The sequence below is a fragment of the Tachypleus tridentatus genome, chromosome 1, assembly GCF_004210375.1.
Source record: "Tachypleus tridentatus isolate NWPU-2018 chromosome 1, ASM421037v1, whole genome shotgun sequence".
NCBI lineage: Eukaryota > Metazoa > Arthropoda > Merostomata > Xiphosura > Limulidae > Tachypleus > Tachypleus tridentatus.
This window is the reverse complement of record NC_134825.1, coordinates 79755864-79777793: the sequence shown is the minus strand read 5'-3', so window position 1 is coordinate 79777793 and position 21930 is coordinate 79755864. Positions and strand designations below refer to the sequence as shown.

Sequence of the window (21930 nt, the reverse complement as noted above, 5' to 3'; positions counted from 1 at the left end):
CCCCCACGACTGGGAGGGCGAGCATGTTTGGCGCGACTCGGGCGCAAACACGCGACCCTCAGATTACGAAGCGCACGCCTTAACGCGCTAGGCCATGCCAGGCCCGTCTTACACTGCTAAATTAGGGACGGCTAGCGCAGATATCCCTCGAGTAGCTTTGCGCGAAATTCAAAACAAACAAACAATCTAAACAACAAAGCGACAATGTTAGAATATTACCCAATATCTAAATGATATTGTAATACAAAAAAAATAGAGTCTTGTTAAAATATAAATAGTTTTTAAACCGAGTAAAATATGAGATAGAAAATCGCTCTTACCGAACTGGACATGACAATCTTACCTTTGGTTGATTTATTTTGAACCTTCTTTATAAAATCGACTGAATTAATACGATAATAAAACAAAACTAGTGGGAAGCAATTACTGTAAATAAAGTCTGTTTTGTTGTGACTCCTTTTATAATTACAAATTTTAAATTGGAACTATTGTTTAAAATGTAGCGCTGTCATTATTTTAAATATTAGCAAACATAATTTGCGTTTTGTCGATAATTTTCACGGGTGGGATTATTGTATTTATTATTTATATATTATGCAATTTCGTATGCAAATATTGCGATTAAAAGACGTAAACAAAAGTAGAATCATCTTCTTACGTTCATTTAAGCCCATTCTACAATGAAAATATTTTTACCTCACTTATGTATTGCTAATACACAAATTAGTTTATACAGAACATTGTAATTGATGTAACGTTTGAAACAAGTGAATATAAGTATTAAATATCGTGAAGATAAAACATTTTACTGTAATTCTAACTCGGGTTACAGTAATTACATCACATTGTAATCTTATTATGCTTGTAACATATTTCATTGTGTGCAAAAGTTATAACGTTGCATGAAACGTTTGTCCCGTTGATTTAGCGGTAAGATCTGGGCCGGTAAAAGTTACGTGGTTTATATTTATCTTCGCCATATTTGACTCAAGGTGCTTGCAAGTGCGAAACATGGCAAATTTGTCTTGTGTTATCACGTTATTTGACAGTAAACGGTTTCAGCGAGGTGGATATAGAAATACGCATAAAGAAACGTCATTAAATATAAAGTTTCGGATCTGCATTATATGCCAAAAGCAATATTCACACTGTTAACAATCTGTAAAGCTTTATCGAATCTTACGTATGTAGATATGCTTTGTTGCTGGTTGCTAGAAAGGATGTTGACGTCTAATGTTGCGAAGACATATGAAACAGGAAGTTTTGTGACGTCACAAACAAGCCCTCTAAAGCGCTAAAATTCGAGACACAGTACAGATAGTCACTGTCGATGGTACCTCCTGGGTATCTAAAACCCAACATACCCAAATACCCACAAAGAAGAAGCGAAACGTCAATGGCGTAAGTATGCCCCTGCAACCCGCAATGTGCGAGGGGTCGAACCAATAGTACAATTATAGTGAAAATAAATGTAGGTAGCACAATTACTTTTTAATGCGGGGGGGGGACATCTCTTGTAGCTACGCTATTGGCCATTGCTTATCTTTGAGCTCAACAACAAATACTGTAACCTCAACGTTCCACTATGTATAACACCAGTTAGTATAATTGTAATAAACCATGATTGTAACGGTAAAATTAAGTATAGTACATGGAATACAATTTGTACCATAAATACTGGGACAACAGACACTCAATCTTAAAAGGGCTCATCCCCTACTGCACTTCTTCTTAGGTTTTATAAGGCTTCTCAATTGCCTCAGACCACAAACTGAAGTAAAACTGTCAGAAAGAAAAGTGTCTGTAAACCTTCAAAGAGGAATGGTTATTAAATATAACGTAGGTGTATGAGTGCACCCGTTCTTACAAAACCCACAATATGCTGACCAGGTTCAACGTCAGTAGAGGTGCTCAGTGTGGCACCCAAAATATTATTCACTACTCGCCTCACGAGGACTTTGAAGCGGACTATCAAACGAAACACCCAAAGCTTTAATACCTTTTAAGAGATGATTATTCATTTTTCACGTGAGACTGATTTTTACGAACATAGACTCTAGTCCGTTACATACAATAATGTGTTCATTCTTACGGAGTCTCAAGCGTCAATCCTGAAGTGAATAATTTTACAAAACTATTTTATAGAGCGATTAATTCTGCTACTTTTCATCTGTTTCGATATAGGCTGCTCTAGGTATTATGACAACGTCTACAACATTGGTTCGAGACAAAAAATGTCTATGGCATGTTTTTGTCAACACAGTACTTCGAATTAAACCATATCAGTCGCTTTGAATCATTTCGGAACTCTTAAGAGAAACAAAAATTTGCTCCGATTTTATTACATTTGGAGCTATTTTGAAAATAAGAGTGACAACATATTTCACCAAATCTGGAGTGACGTATTGCCTCAACTGTTAATAAAAATTTTCGTGCTGCAGCTAACGCCAAAGGTGTACATTCTTCATTTCCTAGTAAGGAGAAAATATTCATAAAATATTTATAAAATTTCTCTTAAGGAAGAGATGTTAAGGCTTAAGAATAAATAATTATTTTATTTGTTACAATATTGCAATATATTTGTTACAATATTAAATAATAGATGATGTCGAAGTAAGATTATAATTTTGTTTATGTTCTAATTTACTATATTAAGTTTGGCTTCTCATCACTTTAGTCACCCGCTAGTACAGCGATGAGTCTACGCATTTACAACATTAAAATTAGGGGTTTGATTCCCCTCGGTGGACTCAGCAGATAGCCTGATGTAGCTTTGTTATAAGAAAACACACACTCATCAGCTTCGAATTCCCCTGTGCCTCGGCGAAAAGTTCTCAGACTTGTAGAGCTAAAACTTGGAATTTGTTATTTGTAGTTGATAGAGTACACATGACAAGTAGTGCAATTTAACCCTGATCGACACACAAGCAATTATCAAGTTTGGTTAAAATAAGTTTAGAAGTGTTCTGAAAACTAATGAGTAAAAGTTAACATACTTACAATTATTTTACAAATAAGTTATTATGTTTTTGTTTGTTATTGTGGGCTTTCTGTGTTTAAGAGGCGTATCTAAGCCAGGTTTTTAGCGTTATAAGCCTTCAGGACAATAACTTAAAAAGTGTAAGAAAAGGAAATAAAATGGAAACAATTTTAATAATTAAAACTCATTTTGTAGCATTTTATTAATTTATATTTCTCTGAAATCGCGTCAAACTGTTGCCGAAAGGAAAACAATACACAAGATGTGTAAAAACACTTCGTTTCAATTTTTTTTTCCTATCTTCCCTACGAATATTTGAGGTTACTACTCATTTCCGTGTTATTTCTGCATTCTTGAAGTTCGTTTCATAGGTTCTGCTTATGCTGCTAGAAAGCGACATTGCTGCAGCACATAGGTCAAATAAAGGTATTGTTATGATTTCCTAGTATAATTTATTCACAATTTCCAATAATTCGTTACGATGGTTTTAAATCTAGGAATATCAAGTTAGACAGATCACATGGTGTGAGTTCTTCAGAAACTGAGGGATTTTGTATTGCTGGAGGGTAAAACGTGAAGAAAATGAATTTTTTTGATAAGAAGAGTCAACCTGAAGTTGACCTAGGAAGGTCGAAACGTTGTTCTCTGCTTATCAATAAAAGTGTTAATACCCATAGAAGCTCTTCTGAGATACATTTTTATTTCAAGTGGGTTTCTTGTCATCAAAAAAATGAAATTTTTGTCGTGCTATTTTTGGATTTTTCTCTACATCTAGAAAATCGAAGATCTTATGTTTGATAATCTTTGTTTTAACAGCTCGTATACGTTCTTAAAAGAGAAAAATGGCTTTACGAATTTGAATGGGTGTGGAGACAAACTATAAGGGCCTACGCAATACCAAGGTCACAACAATAAATTTAATATTATGACTGGCAGGCTTTAGGTTCACATCCCATTTATAGCATCACATTAAATGTTTCATTAAGAGCCGAAGAAAATCTTTGTTTAAACACTAGCTTTACAGATTATAACAAGCAATAGACATGGGAAATGTTTGAGGTAATATTTTACTGATTCTACCGCTGACCAGTCAATAGTGTTTTACTTAATAGATCATACAAAATGTGGTGTAGTTTGGAAAATGTTTTGGATGAAAGTCTATAACAAAAACGATGATGTATTAAAGACCTGGATATACTCTCCCTTGATTTCTTTAAAGACCAAGTAAGTTATTTTATCAAAAGGGTACCTATCTTTCACTAGTTATGATTCAGCATGATTCTTGGCAAATAGCAATGCGAAATAATGCCCTAAGAAACTTAAGTTCTTAGAATAGCATGCAATATTTTTTTGTTGATACGAAAGTTGTCAATGTATCTTGTCACAACTAAACGTTAGTAGATTTATCAAAAACGGAAGTAAATACCATCCCCAGAAAATATATATAGATAGATATATAAATGCTACATTTCTGAGTAGAGTAGCGTGACGTAAGAGATTTGGTTTCTCATAATTCGGTGTTCGTTTGGTTTCTGTGATAACAATATCTTTCTCACAGCGCATGTGAAAGTTTGACATGGAATCCTGACCTTTGAAATAACTTACATTCTGTTTGTATCCTGAAATGAGCTAGAACAACAAATGTAATCAGAAGCTTTTTACATGTGTTATTGGTCGCCACGTGTTCTTTCACGTCTTCAGCACTCTTTTCTGTCGGTCATTCTTTACGTGGATTGGTCTGTTCACAGTGCAGTCCACTCGCGCGCGCTTTCCATGGTAGCATCCGGCCGGAATGACATCAAATCCCTCGTGACGTACACGTACGTCACAACACAACCCACAAAATCTGAAATCCCCACTAGCCGGCGGAAAAATAGTGGCATCCTATAATATAAAAGCGAGTCAGTGGAACAGGCAGCCACAACTTTCGTTTAGTTTCCTTTTTTGCCCAATCAAGCTGTCCATTCGCCGTTGTTACCTGATACAATACCAATAGAATCATGACACTAAGAGCGCCCGGGCTGCATATTTTACAAGTGAACGTGTTATTACGTGTCTGCTCGACTCATCACCTGATGGTTACAGATGTTTTCAAAATTCGAAAGTTTTTAACAGGTAAGTTAAGCCTATCTTTATATAAAATAAGCCTCTAACCTAAGTGGGAAGCCCAAACCTACGCATGCTTTGTGTTCCACCTGTACCTGTCTGTTTATATATTCCTACCATCGGGTGGACGATAATGATAAGCAGCCACGAATGCACGGTCTTTGCTTCACAAGCACGTAACCCTCGTAAGATTACGCGAGGAAAACATGGATTCGTGCCAGTACCTGCTACTATTTGAACAATGTTTTGCGTCATTTTTCTCTATCGACAGCGGCTGCGTTCCGAATCCTTGACTATGTTACCGAGTTTTCTCAATCCCTTAATTTCCAAACGTCGCGATACATACAACCTTGAAGATCTTATAAGTATATGCAGTCAGACTGGTAATATCTGCGGGTGATGTAAAACTGTCTGATGCAGCTGAGTTAACGGGAAGTCGTAGACTTACGTCAAATCTTCTGAGACGTAAGTTATTTATGTTCAAAATGATAAGTGTCTCAAAATAAACACTGAAAGCTGCAGATTTAGTATCGCTGTATCTTTTCGTAGCACGAATCGTTTTATTTGAGTAAGATGACATCCACTAAACTACATATAACCATAGCACCAACAAGTTTTTAACCATCAATTCAAAATTCCAGTCCCTGTGGAACAAGCGATGGTTAACAATTCTTCATGGTGAGGTAATGTCTGTTTTAAAGTGTGTTGTTCAGTGGACTGTGAAAGAAGTGTCTTCATTAAGGTTATTTATAGTTTGACCTTTATAGCATCCATGTTTTTATCGTAACTGAAATGTATGAAACACAGCAGTCGGTGAATATCGACACCTTACCATCATAAAGTAGTGAGAAACGAAGAATTATTTTGATATATAATATATTAGTTACATTCTTGGTTTCATAGTGTAGTAACTGCAGCTTGACATCACTTGCTATCAACTATTTTGGTATGTACTAGAAACTTTTCATATTATGTGCTAGTAATTGTCTTGAAATGTGTGTGTGTATATGTATAAATGTTCAAAGCATTACAAGGTTTAAACGTTGTCATGCTTGTATTTACATTTTTATTTCGGTACGATGGTAGCGCTTTCGCAGCTTTAACACCTCTCTTCAGCCAACGTCCCTTTCTATAGTGCTATATATACAGGAAGTAACTAAAGTCTTACACTGTTTAATATTTCTAACCATCAATTCAAAATTACAGTCCCTGTGGACATAACTTGCATGCTCAGTAAAGAGGGCTACCGACCTACCGGAATCAAACATATAAACAAAAGATACGATATTTCGAACGTAGTGATGCTTGAAATACAATATTTATATATATTTATTGCGCTCGAAAAGACTACACTTTATATATATATATACGTTACTTTATAATATAGTTACATTCTTTACACTATTATCTATTAATTACAACAGTGCTGATATAATAGCCTAGTAATGAAGTAATCATAATAATCTTAAGGTAACAATCTTCATATCATGAACCAGTGAAATAGGAAAGTAGCATGCTTAAACTGTGACCAGAATATTATTAATAACGAATGCATATAAAGTGTGCCTACACTTGACTTCCAGTTTACGTTCAATGTACGTAGAACGAAACATGATCTATGCAATATTAGACGCGATGGATAAAACCCACTCCAAGTTATTTTTAACTATAGAAATTCAAGCTTCGTAACAAGATCTTATACTCTTCTTTCTATTCGAAAGGAAATACTTCTATTCTCACTCGTATGACATGGCATTCGCATTAGAAGGGTTCCGTCTGGAGTCCTTCATATATATATTTATATTCTAATCAAAGATTCATTTGATGAATCTTACAGAAAGTACTATTGTTTAAGTAGGAGGAACTAGCCACAATCACTTTCTTTAAGAAAACATTGAGGGGGACAGAAGAAAAATTTCGCAAACTTGACCAACCACTGGTTGCTTTTGAAACAGAAATCCCGGGATTTCAAGTAAAATCAGCTTATATATATGTTTGTGTGTGAAATTCACGCTGAAACTAAAGAGAAAGCAAGAAGATGAAACTACATATTGCTAATTAGGATGAACTATGCAGAAACTTTGGGTATGTTTGGGTAATCCAAAATGGCAAATAATATTTGTAGGTATTATAATACGTAATGAGATAGAGCTCATCATGCTATTTATAATAAATATGTTTTGTTGATAAATATAATAAATAAAAAGACGTATTGCTGTTTATAATGAAATAATTACTGTATTTTATAAGTACATAAATCAGAGGTATACGTTTTTAAGTTATTAAATCTTTAGGGATTTGTTGAAGTTTTATGATAACCTTCTTACTTCCTCTTCGCTATGGTTGTAAGAGTCATATTGTTGAATAAATGTTAGAGTATCGCACTTATGTAAATACAAAATAAAATTGTATGTAATCAAATATTAGTATGTAAGTGAACTGTTGCAAATGGAAGGAGCATTGTGTATGAATACATAGATCTCTTAACTCAAGAAGAAAACTGAGATTAATAAAAAGTACAACATTAATAAATAACGAAACAGGTAGCATATAAATATTAAATTTGAGTCATTAAAGAACTGATAAAATTAAAATTGTGAGAATACAGGATAATTTAAATAAATATCGATTAAGAAATTAAAAAGATATTCTTGTCTTACAAATGTATTGTAGATTAGAAAGAACGAACTGAGACACGATTAAACTCTTATTAAATACAATATTTTAAAATGAAAATATTTATTGATAGGATTTTCTTCACAATGAATAAAATTCAATACAGTTGCTCAAAAGGGCCATATTTAATTCTAAGATTAACTGTACAACGATATATCTCGTTAACACAATAATCATAGCTGTACCATTGAAAAAGGAAAACAGATTAAAAATACCAACTTAACCTCGAAAATTATAACGAGATTAGTTAACCTTATTAACATGAAAAGTTCCAAATTCAACTCAAGAATTATCTTAATAAAGTTATTGTTTGTATTTATATAACATATAAAAATAGATAATCTTCAATATTATTCCAACAACGAGCATAGCATTGTTATCAGAATTAATTAAAAAATTGTAAATGAATAAATAATATATTCACATGTTTTACTAACAAAACTCTTTTTTTTTTTGTGTGTGTGTGTATTGATGGTGATTAACCAAATCGAATAACACTTACGTAGGATAGAGAGTTGTAGCCGGATTTAAGTATATGCTTAGGAACTACACTTCAGCGAGCTTAACATTCATATAAAAGTATGTTGAAAAATGGCAGCTTTACTGCTTTATTGGTAAAGTTTGGAAACTGTGCTGCTTTCAATATCACTTTTGTACACCTATAAAAGAACAGGAAACCAAAATTGTTACATAGAAACATTCACTTGATATCTCACAAATGACATCATCACTTCATTAATCTAATGCAAAGATTGAAGGCGTCTCACGTGACTTCACTGCTTCATCGATCAATCATAGAATTGACAGCTTTCTTAGCTGTCTACAAGCTGAAGTCAGAAAATGAAGAAATGGATGAAGAAAAATATGTCATTAATACAACTTACAGAGTAATATCCGTTTTTTATTCTACTGTAGTTCAGAGGTGACAGATCACATTACAACAACAATGTAACCATAAACATATATCGCTACACATTCTTATTCAAAACGATTTGTGATAGGATTTAAAAAGCATATGAAAATGTTTAAAATTAAACATGGTCGAAAATATTGTTGTGAAAGATTGTGCTTATTATGTCTTAAAATATTTTAAGTACAAGTATAGAAATGCGTGCTTTTTCAGTCAATCCAAAGACGAGCAGTATCATGTTTCACATTAGTTCATTTTGCACCATTGGTAATTGTGATATTTTTTATTACCATCTGTCACATACATGTATCATGTTAATTTTCATATACTATTCTCTCTTTCTTAGGGCTGGCATGTCATATTGGTTAGGGCGCTCGACTTGCAATCTGCGGGTTCGAAACCTCGCTGCACCTATTATTTCAACTATGAGGACGTTGTAATGTGACAGTCAATCCCACTATTCGTTGGTAAAAGAGTAGCTTAAGAGTTGGCGGTGGGTGGTGATGACTAGCTGCCTTCCATCTAGTGATTTTCTGCCAAATTAAGGATGGCTAGTGCAGATAGCCCTCGTGCAACTTTGCAGGAAATTCGAACAAACAATTTTTTATTCGTGCATTTTGAGCTCTATGGTTAAATTTATGAATTGTTTCTTTCATTCATGCTCTAAAAGTATAAATTAAAAATAGTGCGTATGCTTTCTGTTAATCGCTTAATTATTTAAAAACAAACATACATTTATATTACATTCATTATTTTTCTTGATGAAGCTGGTTTTGTTGAGGATTTATTACAGTAGGTTTTAGTTTTGAATAAATACAAAATTACAGAGAGGTTTGACAATGTTACTTTGTTAGAACCACTGCACAATATTAAAAAAAAACGTGACACTGTAAACGTTATACCTGTCCATTTTTGATTACCCCAGTTGCGTTTGTAATAATGTGTAGTAAATAAAAGTTCTTATAGTAACGTGTACTAGTATTCACAGAGATCAACTATAAATATCCAATATACTTAGTAATAATTTGTAAATGTATTTCCTTTAGGCCTTCTCATCGTTCTTCATATTTTCGGTTACGTGACTGGTCATCCAGTGGAACGTGAACCGAACGACGTACTGGTTTCGGAACAGCCATTCGCCCCAAATCTTCGGAACCCTTGCAGCGGTTACAGCTTTACGTTGGAGCAAGGTTCTGCTCAGGTGGACTACGCAGAAATGTTGAAGTCCGTGCAAAAGCGCGTAAGCAGCTTGAATAATGTCACGAAGGAAATGCGTCGATCTGTAAGTGTGTCTAGTTTGGTCTTAATTTAAATTAATGGTACGCTTTATACTCAAACAAAGGGTTCCCCCGATATCCACAAAAAGTTCCGTTTCCATCATTTTAATAGATTATATATTTGGCTAGGAAAATCAAAAGTTCTGTGGTGTGTTCCATACAACGGATTTTTGTTCTTGGTATTTTCAGTGTTAATAATTTTTTTTTTTCCAAAATAGGATATTTGGATTGCAAACAGAATGTTCAACAGTGTATTTTCACACAGAGTTTCATCTAATTCTATCATCTTATAATACATTTTTCTTGTGTGAATTAATATTTATAAAATATGTTTTAGATCCTTCTACAATGCTTTCTAACTGGTTTACAAATATATAAAAAAAGACAAATCATTTATCCTTCTAACCAGGGGCTGAATGTTTTAAAGGTTGTATTTCTAATTGCTGAATTATTTCACTCTCTTAATGAAAACCTATAAAAGTAAAAGACTAATACGAACTTTAAATAAAATGCAAGTAATTATAATTTAATAATAACGCCGATTAAAGGAGGTATATGCTATTACAAAGTTCAAGTAATAATGCACAAAAGAATATTTAAACTCACGCTATATTTTATTCAGGCCATGTCTAAGCTATCAGAAACCTAACTTGGTGTCGTTAATGTTTTTAATATATTAATTTGTGGTATGTTCTCACTAATTTCTGCTTTCTTTTAGTTCTCATAATTTTGATTTAGAACTTGTTGAAGTCTTGGGTTCACCTTGCAAGTTTAATAATACAAGTTTAAGTAAAAAATAATATTTTCACATTTGAATTATTTTCAAGGTGTAAATATACAATGCAAGATGTTTGGTTTGTTTGTTTTGGAATTTCGCACAAAGCTACTCAAGGGCTATCTGTGCTAGCCGTCCCTAATTTAGCAGTGTAAGACTAGAGGGAAGGCAGCTAGTCATCACCACCCACCGCCAACTCTTGGGCTACTCTTTTACCAACGAATAGTGGGATTGACCGCCACATTATAACGCCCCCACGGTTGGGAGGGCGAGCATGTTTGGCGCGACTCGGGCGCGAACCCGCGACCCTCAGATTACGACTCGCACGCCTTACGCGCTTGGCCATGCCAGGCCAAGATGTTTGGAAAACACGTTCTGGATAAAAAAAAAAAAGATCGAATGCCGATAGGTTTAAAGCGAATTAAAATGTTATCATGCGCATTTATAATTTATACATAACTGAATAAATAAGAGTGAAATGAAGGAGGTTACAAGTTCTTCTTTTAGGAGTTTATAATTATACTTGTATACCGAGCTCGCACATCGGATTTCTACCGTGATAATTACATTTCATTGAACCATGCGTTAAAGTAACGTTTAAAAGTACTGATTTAGATTTCAGATAAGAAAATGTTTTATTATTTTTAATGAATTGATTTTTGAGCGACTGAAGCTTGGTTACTATTTGTAACACCAGGATCAATGACCAAGTTACCGGGAAAAATTAAGTTCTTTGCCCTATTATAATTCTCATCCTGAAAAAGAAAGGCTTGGTTGCGTAATTTGTTTTCGTCAAGTACGGATTTACCGTTTTGGTTTAGCTCTTCAGAGATTACTCACCCTCTTACAGAATGAAACAATAACTTTATTCAAAGAACGGTTTTCATATATTCAGGTAAATAGTAATCTGCCTTTTAGTGAAAATATCACTTATAAAAGCTGCACGTTGAGATAATTTATTGAAATATAACATTTAATTATACTTTGTTTCATAAATTCAATGCTGATTTTTCTAAACAAAATTCTGCGTTTCTTATGAAACTTGTTAACGTAGCAACTAAGCCTGTTTGACTTTTCCACAATAAAATTTACACAAATACCAATAATCATTGAACATACAACGAAACAAAGTTAGATCCAAACTAGAAAAAGAAAATAAATCTTTGTCCACGAATTGTGCTCATATCAGTTAAAGAGTATGCTAAATATTTTAAATAACAAGTTTTCAAAGTTTAAGATTGTAAAATAAAACCCATAATTTATAACACTTGTTATTATTTGGGTTCATATAAACTTTACAAATGCATTGAATTGACCCTAAAAGCGTGTCCTCAAAGTTCTTTATGTAAATAGAAATGTTTAAGCTTAAGCCTACGTTAAGAACATTTCATCTATGATAATATTTTTAGGCTTAAAATCCTTCAGTTTGAATAAATAATAGAAAAAAGAAATAAACTAATATGTTAGGCATCAATACTGTGTAAAGGTTAAGCTAGGATTGAGGAAAAGGCTTGAAAATGGTAAGTTGCTGTTGGTTAAGACGTCAAATATGATATGAAGTTTGCACTTTTATTTGGATATGCAGTTAAACAGGTCTACTCTAGTTGAACGATTTAACGAACAGTCTGGGCATGTCATTTTCTGCTTATGACGTGAGGATAAGGCAATCACGTTGCTGTAGTAAGTCATGCAATGTTCTATGTTTGATCAAAGAAACGCTGTGGTTTGGTTGGAGTCAAATCGTGTAGACAGGTAAAGTTTCATCACACAAGAGACGTCCTACTTGGTCGGGGAAATCCCCATGACACTAAGTTCTAGGTGTAAGCAACATCGAAAAATTATTTTCTTCGTGATTGTTCCAGCTCGCTAAAATTTTGTAAATAGTGAAGAGACAGTGCGAGATATCCCGTTGTTTTGATTCTATTTAACAAAATAAAAACATGAACAATAAAGTACATTTAAAGATTACCTTTGAAATGTTTTTATTTAAATTTTGAGTAAGGCTTTACGATTCAGATTTACTTGATAATATAGAACCATAAAGATTGGTAAACAGAGGAGAGGTTGGTATTGTAGAACGTTTCGATATGACCAGGTTGTTATGGCAATCTAAGGGTTGCGGGGTCGAATTCTCGTCACACCAAACATGTTCGCCCTTTCAGCTGTGGAGGCGTTATAATGTGTCGGTCAATCCCACTATTTATTGGTAAAAGAGTAGCCCGAGAGTTGGCGGTGGGTGGTGTGACTAGTTGCTTTTCCTCTAGTCTTACACTAGTAAATTAGAAACGGCTAGCGCAGATAGCCCTCGTGTAGCTTTGCATGAAATTCAAAACAACTAAACAAAACCAAACGTTTCGATGCCTCAGTACAAAACATTTTACCCATATTCACATGAAACTATTCCACACATAGCACTATCCGCTCTTTGCACAGCCTTTGTAAGGAGCCATAGACAGTCATCGATACGCACACAATTTTTCGATTTTAGCTATAGATAATTATCCAGTATGGTATACCTCTTAACAAAATGAATCACCAACGTAGTCACGCAATACATTCGTTGAATAGCAGCGTCACAGGATAATGATGTTCTTTAAAAAGAAATCCATTAAAAAGCGAATTGAGCCTTATTCCTGTGTATGGTATTTGCCACCTGGTAGGTGAGAAGAGAAACTTTTATCTATTCATATTTTTTATTTATTTTTTGCCAACTGATTAATTATAGGTGAAAGTTACTCTGATTCGTATGTTTGGTATAAGGTAATTTATCGTAGTTTATGCATCTAAAAGTACGCCACCCGGTTTACAACGTTAAATTAACCTGACCCTTAAGTTTGATATTACGCTACCTAATACACGGGAAGATTAGATAAATATAGTTTATGCAACTAATATACCCTAACTGGTAAGCAACCGTTTCAGGTAAATTTATTTGGTATCCCGTTATCTAGTTTTTAATAATTAGCAGTTCTTTACTTGCAAGGTAGATGGAGAGAATTGTTTTATATCATGACAATATATAGAAAGCTAGGGCTGAATCTGATTGCATTTTGTAGGAATACGTCTTTTAATAAATGATAAGGAATAATTTATGTCTTACATTATAAATAAAACTCGTTGAAAGTAGTTTTAAAAGCAAATCGTACCATACGCTAACAGTTTACTTGAGACGAGTAAATTATTGTATGCACTCATATTTCTCCTTTTGTTGATGTTTAATAAAGATAAGATTTTTAAGTTTAATTTGATTTTATATTGTTGATAACCACTGTATAATTTATCATTTTAAATACTATATAGTGTTTATTTGTAACGAAAACAGATAATATGTAACGTCTAGTTTGGTTTTCATGAAGCCCGCCTTGCTATGTGGTAAATTAAATTTCAATCATTAAACTAAACATGAAATGGAAAATAAAACAAAAAAGGAAAACGAAATAAAACCAGAACTACTTATTCCGTCACAAAAATAAGAACCTACAAATTATAGTTTCTGAACAGCCAAATTTGTGCACGTGTGTACCTTCAAGCGGTAGTAAAAAGTACAGCGCGTTTGAAGTCTCGCAGATTTTATATTAATGAATTGACCTCTAACAGTTGAAATCCTTGTATATATTTCCAAGACGGTTTTAGCAAATAATTGGAGTAGGTAAGATGTTCGAGCGAGGGGGGTATTTAAACTTCATGCCTGACATTTCCGATTACAAATATCGGTCATCAGTCGCCGTCTCCTTGGAATCCGGAAAGGGTGGGGTAGCTCGAGAGGGGAATGGGTAGAAACTAGATCTACTTGACCCTGAATGAGTCACCTAAAACCAATGCAGGTGTGTGCCTGCAGACAGATATAAAGAAGAGTGAAGCTAGAGGTTTACTAGTCTGGTTTTTCTAATTTTGTTTCTTTTCGTGTAATATTCATGAGAAATAACAGAACAGCCGGTAGTTCGATTCAATATAGCCACAATAAATTTGGTTTTTACTGAACAACGAACCCTGGAGCAATAAATGCGTAAAGACAAAAAAAGTAGGAAGATATGCGGCTGTGAGGTTACTTGGTAGTTTACTAAAACATTAGCATTGCTAATTTTGAATAAGTCAAAAGGGTTGTTTGAATAGACTTGCTTCATTAAAGTAAACAACAACAAAAATACGTATTAATTCAATACAGAGAAAATCGCATGTTCTAATAAAATGAAATACAGAACACAATGGATAGAGATAATATTGAATTCGCTCATAATCACAAGAAGAGCTGTTTGTGCTAAAGATAAACAAAATTTAAATAAAATAATTTGAAAGATTTTGATTTGGTTTGTTTCGACTTTCGCGCAAAGCTACACGTGAGTTATCTGCTCTAGTCATTCCTAGCAGTGTGAGCAGCTAGTCATCATCAAAAATCACCAACTCTTAGGGTACTTTGTTACTTTATAGTGGATTTCAGAGTCATTTATAACGGTTCCATTGCTGTCTGGGGGAACAAGGGTTCGAACCCGTGACCCTCAGATCAGATTGCGAGTCGACCGCCCTAGTTTGAAAGAAACAAATTATCACATCAAAATTAAATGATCCAAAATGTGTATGCTGTATCAAAATTTGGTATTCTAATAACCTAAATTCTTTTTGAGAAAAATTATAAAAGCCAAATAAACAGATACAAATGAATACTTCTCCGTTCCCACTTGCCCCCCAGTGGCTCAGCGGTATGTCTGCGGACTTACAACCCTAAAAATCGGGTTTCGATATTCGTAATCGGTAGAGTACAGATAGCTCATTGATTAATTTTGTGCTTAATTCATAACAACAACAACCGTTCCCACTTATATATAAAACTTGTATATATTATTACAATAACAAATAACAATGAAGTTTTCATAGCCGGCAAAATTCTTCTGTCCTATTGTAGCATTTTCGTTTGCTTAACCCTTAAACGGCGGCCATCATTAGTTGATGTTGTTACCTACAACATTCCCGCTGTTTAAAGGTTAAAGGGCAAGAAAGAACTTCTCGTGTTAAGACGAAACGTATATCGCATACAGGTCTGACAAAGAAACGTATTTAACGTCTTTAGCAAGAATATCTAATTGTATTCGACTTAATATGATTTGATAACACTTCATTTGTTTCATATTTTTACTGTGCCAATATTCAATTCAAATAAGCTTTGAAACATTTAACTGATGTTTAATTTTTCTCTTCTTTACAGAACTTGGTAATTGAATGCTCAGATCAGTTTGTTCATGACGTGTATGAGATTCCCAATGTGAACAGACTAAAGGTATGTAAACGAAAACTGACCAACAGATTATTCTTCAATTTTATGATATCATGCATGCATAAAATCTCAAAACATACGAGTGAAAACATGTTTTTTATTTCATCCTAAGAAACGACCAATATACTTTTAGCATTGATGTATTGTCTCACTTATTCTGAATGTCACTTATCTCGGCGTTTAGGCATGTTTGTGTTTTCTTATAGCAAACCCATATCGGGCTATCTGCTGAGCCCACCGAGAGAAATCGTACCGCTGATTTTAGCGTTGTAAATCCGTAGACATACCGCTGTACAAGCAGCGGGCAGCGTATAAGTATTAGAACAACTAGCTTGTTACAAAAATAAGTTACACTTATTAAGCCTACTAAATCTATCAAGTATAGTTTATATTTTAATTCTTTTTTATGGGTTTCAGTTAAAGCGTTTGTTTGTACACTTGTAATCTTTGAAAAAGGTTCACGGATGAAAAAAACATAATGTTTTCTTTAGATAGATTTAACACTTACTGAGATTTCAGTTGTAAAAATAGTATAAGCTTTGCTCCGTATTTATCTCTTAGTTGCACATTTTTTTTTTGCTTTCAAGTCTCCCAGTTTATCAATATACGTAAAATAAACAGTTAAAAATTCTTATTACTCTTATGGGTTTTTTCACACGTTTCTTCGAAAGGTCTGTAAGATTATTTTAAATAACGAAGATTTTTTTTATCAATTTGCCGGCGTAAAGCAATTCAAGTGAACGATATAAATACATTATTGTACAAATAATTTAGAATACAAAAAAATAGTCAACCTCTTATATATATTTGATTTTAAAATTAACTATGACATAAAGTGGTTCGCCATAGAGAGCGATTCCATATACACATTTAAAGAAATAAAGTATGTTAATATTTCTGTACTTCTCTCTCAACATCATTTAAATTGGCTTTACTGTGATATCAATATGTTTTTTTTTAAGTTTGGTGAAATATTTTAGTAGAATACTGTTAATTTAAGCACGTATTCTTAGCATGCCCAGATTGTGTGTTTTGCCTTGAATGAAAAAAATAATGTTTTATCTGTTAGTAATTTATTATGACGTGTACATTTTTTTTTCGTTTCTAGTACTTTATAATTTTTAATCGAATAATAAAAAGTTGAAACTGTTTTTGATCAATTATTCTTCAGTGATGTTTTATTCTGCCATTATTTAAATGGAGTTGCAGTTAACATTACATTTTCTTTTGCAGGATCTTCAAACATCACAAGCAATGCAACTACTGGATGAGTTAGTAGTTAACTATACTGCGTATGTCTATTTTTTGAAATACCAACAACAAAGCTCCGGAATATCATGTTACGTTAATAAAACTAACGATCTCAGCTTTGTGGAACGAGCTCAAATAGTTGTCGTTCACTTGCAAGACGTTAGATGTTTTTTGAAAGTAGCTAGCCAAGTTCGAGGACACGAAATAGACATCAACAGTTCCACAAACAAGATTTTAAATGAAAGCTTCAAGGACTGGAAAGCATGTTCTCGGCGCGAATTTCGAGACTGCCAGCTAATCGACAGTGTCTTATCGCTATCTGATGTACTTTTCGAGTACTTAAACAGTCAAATATCATCGGCCGAAGGCTAAGTGATTTGTCTTCCAGCATGACAATCTACTGTGATTTTCTGAAACGTTTAGAACTATTTATATGTAATTTATTTATTTATATCAAAGAGGAAGGAAGAACTTGTGAGAGGTGGAAAGAGACCCTCTTAAATGCGACCATCACCTGCAATACAAATCAGAAAAAAAGCACTTTCTATTTTTTACTTCGTTTTTTACATTTTGAATAATTTCATTAGGTGATACTTAGTAAAAGAGGAGGTTGGGATTGGCTTTAAATGGATGATGGATGAAGTATTATAAGGTCAATGTTTAGTGCCAGATCATGTAAAATTAAAGCCTTATATAATCAGTGCAATAGTGCTATCAGTTTATTGTGGCAAAAACTGGACCTCTTGTTTTCTTTCGTTTGTTTATGTGATAGTACTAGGCCTAGTCTACTTCATATGCCAAAGACCTATAACAAACAGAGGTATCCTTTTGTTTTTCTTGTAGTTCATACACAATCATAGTGACAACTTGTGTCTTGAAAACAGTACTTTGTACATTTTGTTTATTTAATTTTCGCTCAAATGATCAAAATGCATGACGAAATTCAGAATAAATAAGATTGTACCTAGTGTTTCTTTTCAAATAAATCAAATTGTAATTGGGTAGTCTCGGTTGCTTAACGTTAGCAATGTATATATATAAATCATGATTTGTTTTATACCTAGCTCTTGTACCAACCACATAACTAGTTTTACCCCGACGGACAAAATTTAAATGACGTTCTTATTCAAGCGAGAAAAATGTTAACTAATAAACAATTGCAACAATCATGTTTCTAAAAATTAAATTTCAGATTTCAGTAGGTTGTCGTCTTGCTTTTAAGATGAATAACTGTTCTCCTTGTTGCTTTCACTTCAAACGTAGTCTTTGCTGGAAATTTTCTCGGACTGGTATGTTAAAACCATCAATAATTTGATTTTATGTTCAATGATTTTTTTCCATATTAATAATTTCAGCTTAAATCTAGTAGCTTATCGTAACTTGTTTACACATGCAACTTAAAAGTAATGGTTTGTATTCTGTTGTTGTCCATGCACGAATTCAAAACTTAATGGCTTTTTGACTTGTATTGTTTATCATAATTTAAGATCGTCTTGTTGTTCTTGTCGTTACTTACATATGTAGCTGAAACCTTGTTGTTTTATGCTTTAAATATGGTAGCTTATGTCACCTGTATGGAATCCAAGCTGAAACATGTGAATATTTGTTCTACATTATTGTGTCCCTATCATCCATGTTATTTTTTCGTACTTAAACTCGATGGCATGTAGTTTCCTGTAAATTTTCCTGGTTTGGAATCAATGTTCATTGTTTACTTATCAATATCTTTATTTTGAAACAAGGTACTCTGTTGGATCCATCTAATCTTTTCTTAGAACCAGTCGTCCAAAAATGGTATAATGAATTATTAGGTTGTAACCTTTAAAAACCATAACTATTTTCGTTATAAAAAATAGTTTTTTGATTTGAAGGTATCGTCATTTTATTGACCAAAATATCTATGTAAGTTAAATAGACTTATTGAAGTAAAATGACAAATAGAAATATCAATCCATAGCATATAATTTGAACGATTTGGTAGTGAGGTAACGTAATTAAACTGTGGGTATCTTAAGATACTCGTTTTGATTATAATTTTATCCGCTATTTGATAATAACTAAATAAGTTAGGCTATAGGTCTCCTTCTAATTATATCTTAAACTTTAAATTACTATTAAGATATAACTTTAAACGGATAATCGTCCTTTGCAGAATTAACGTGGGTTCAATATGTCGTCAAACTTTCAATCGCATGTTCTCCTTTAAAAGTAAGCAATGAATGAACTGCTGTTTAAAAAAACACACACACTTTAAAATAACACAATTAAGACATTTAAAAATAGTTTTTATGGGCTCTCTTATAGAGGATACTAGTTTGTATAATATGTAACCTTCTTTGATTGCAATATTTCTAATCAACATCTAAGTTTTTTTATATGTTTTTTGTACAACTGTAGGAAAATGGTTAGAAGTTAAAATCATATATTTTCAGTAACACACTAAAGGGTTTTGAAGAAAAGTTAAAAAAAACGACCTTTACACTGTAGATATATATAAAAAAAATATTTTAACCAACGTTTCGCCTTTGCGGCTTTATCAGGGTTAAATATACCTAATTGTTTTCAAAAAAGTTTTTTTCACTGCTAATATAATTTCTATATTACTAAATTTAATTTTTTTTGTTCCCTAAGAATCTGAATCATTATTGAACAACTTTTGTGTGTGTCAGATGTCATGGTTGTGTGTTTAATCGAAAATCTAATAAACTTAGAGTATGGTAAAAGTTCCTCTTAACACATCCACTTGAAAGACAAAGTGGGACAATAATAATGCCATACGATTATTGCTGTTATACTTTATATCTTCCCATTGTATAAATACGCACATATAAGGTAATTTCAGGGAAATTTTTCTTTTAATTTTCTGTTGGAGCTTTAAATCATTCTGTACGTTTTGTTTTTCACTTTGTTTTGTAACTAACCTAAACTTGTTTGTGTGATGTTTAAGAAATGATACCTGGCTCACTTTAGATACGCAAAATGGCTTAAACGTGAAAGGAAACTGGCAGAGATTTTGTTTGAAGTTTTGAAAAACATTGTAGCGTTAGGGAGTAAAGTAATTTATGAGTATGTATTAATTTTTGAAAAATGTGTATTATTATTATTTTTGAAGTTATGGGTCGACAATTTGTTTTATTTGAACCAACAGTATGAGTAAATTTCCACAATGTAAAATATGCAGCTGTTTTTCAAATTTAACATCTGTCGTGGGCATAACATTCTTAGGTATTATACATGTGATTCATGTCAACATGAACAAAAATCATAATCTTTGCATTTCTTTTATGCATATATATATATATATATATATTTTGATAAAAATTAGTACTAAGTCAAGGTAATTTATAAGGTAGTTATTAATAGATGAGATTATTTTTTATAATATATTCTACAACGACTAGGAAGCCATTTGATCGGTTTCGAGATATTTGTACATCAATGTAATTGAACAAAATTATGAATCTTAGGTCGATGTAACAACAAATGAAATACGACGCAAATAGAATATTCAAATCAAATTGCAAGTTTTTGTACAAGTAATGTCTTTTATTTGGGAAACCGAACATTAGCATAATCTTGGGGCATATCCCTGCTTGTTTAAATATAACTTGAAGTGCCTTTATTAAAATGTTTTGTTTTAAGTCAACATTGTAAACGTTCATTTTAGGGGTTTGTCCACTCATATATAATCCTTATAATCTCAAATGTTCTTGAAGTTTATATTATACGTAGTGTTGTATTTATTTAACTTATATGGTGTCTATGGTTATTTATTCTTAATTATAATTATTACAAGTCTGTAATGCATTCGACAAGAAAAAATTCAGTTTTAATTGTATTTAAACGTGAAAATTATTCATTCATTTTGTATATGTTGTGTTTTTATATACATTTCCGTAAAAATGTTACTGTAGTGTGTTATAGACTGGTTATTAAAAGGTAATGTGTACTTACACACTGATTTCTTTCAAATACTATTAATGTATCTTAACTGTCTATGATGAAGTTCTATATGCCATGTCAAAGAATCTTGGTGGAAGGCTTTTTGCTAAAGTTAATAGGCTTGAGTTTTTGTGTAATTCAATGAGAATAATAATTGATCTGGTATAGCTTTTGGCATTGAGAAGTTAACGATTATAAGATGATTTTAAGGAAGAAATAATAAAAACAGTTTTTAAAATACAGTTCTTGAAATGTCATTGTTTTGTATTATTTATTGAAAAAAAAAAGTTACCATTAAGGTAACAGGTAACAAGGGTGTGAGGCCGCAATGATCCATTTTAAACACCGATCCATTCTTTAAGTCTTTTTTATGTATATCTCCCAAGGGAAAGCAAACAAGAAAAGTAAGCCAGTGGTTTGGGGAGGACGTTTTTCTTAAAGCGATTGAGATATCCTCGTTTGTTTTTATTCTGTTATCCAATTATAAACTTCTGTATTTCATCTAATCTGTTATTGCTATTCGTGTTTTTAACAGGTTTCTCACGAGTCAGTGGGAGACATTTTTTTCTTGAAAAAAACAAACAACACTACACAATCTCGTTTTTCTCAATTTGAGCTGAAATGTTTTGTACGTTTTTATTGGCTAAAAAGAATGCCTTTTCCGCCGCACTCTTTTAGAGTTAGGGATGCGAAAAGGGATTTGAAATGGTAAGGTGAATGGAATCCATCAGCGCATAACGAACT

The 21930-nt window shown here is 32.8% G+C and overlaps 1 protein-coding gene across 1 annotated transcript; it reads left to right on the top strand.

Moving 5' to 3' along the window:
* The first annotated feature begins 4777 nt into the window (after nt 1-4777).
* LOC143253137 (uncharacterized) lies at nt 4778-21428 on the top strand. Its single transcript, XM_076506473.1, has 4 exons — nt 4778-5095; nt 9719-9954; nt 15925-15996; nt 17227-21428. The coding sequence occupies exons 1-4, from the start codon at nt 4981-4983 to the stop codon at nt 17614-17616; spliced, it is 813 nt and encodes a 270-aa protein (XP_076362588.1). The 5' UTR covers nt 4778-4980; the 3' UTR covers nt 17617-21428.
* Nucleotides 21429-21930: the final 502 nt, after the last annotated feature.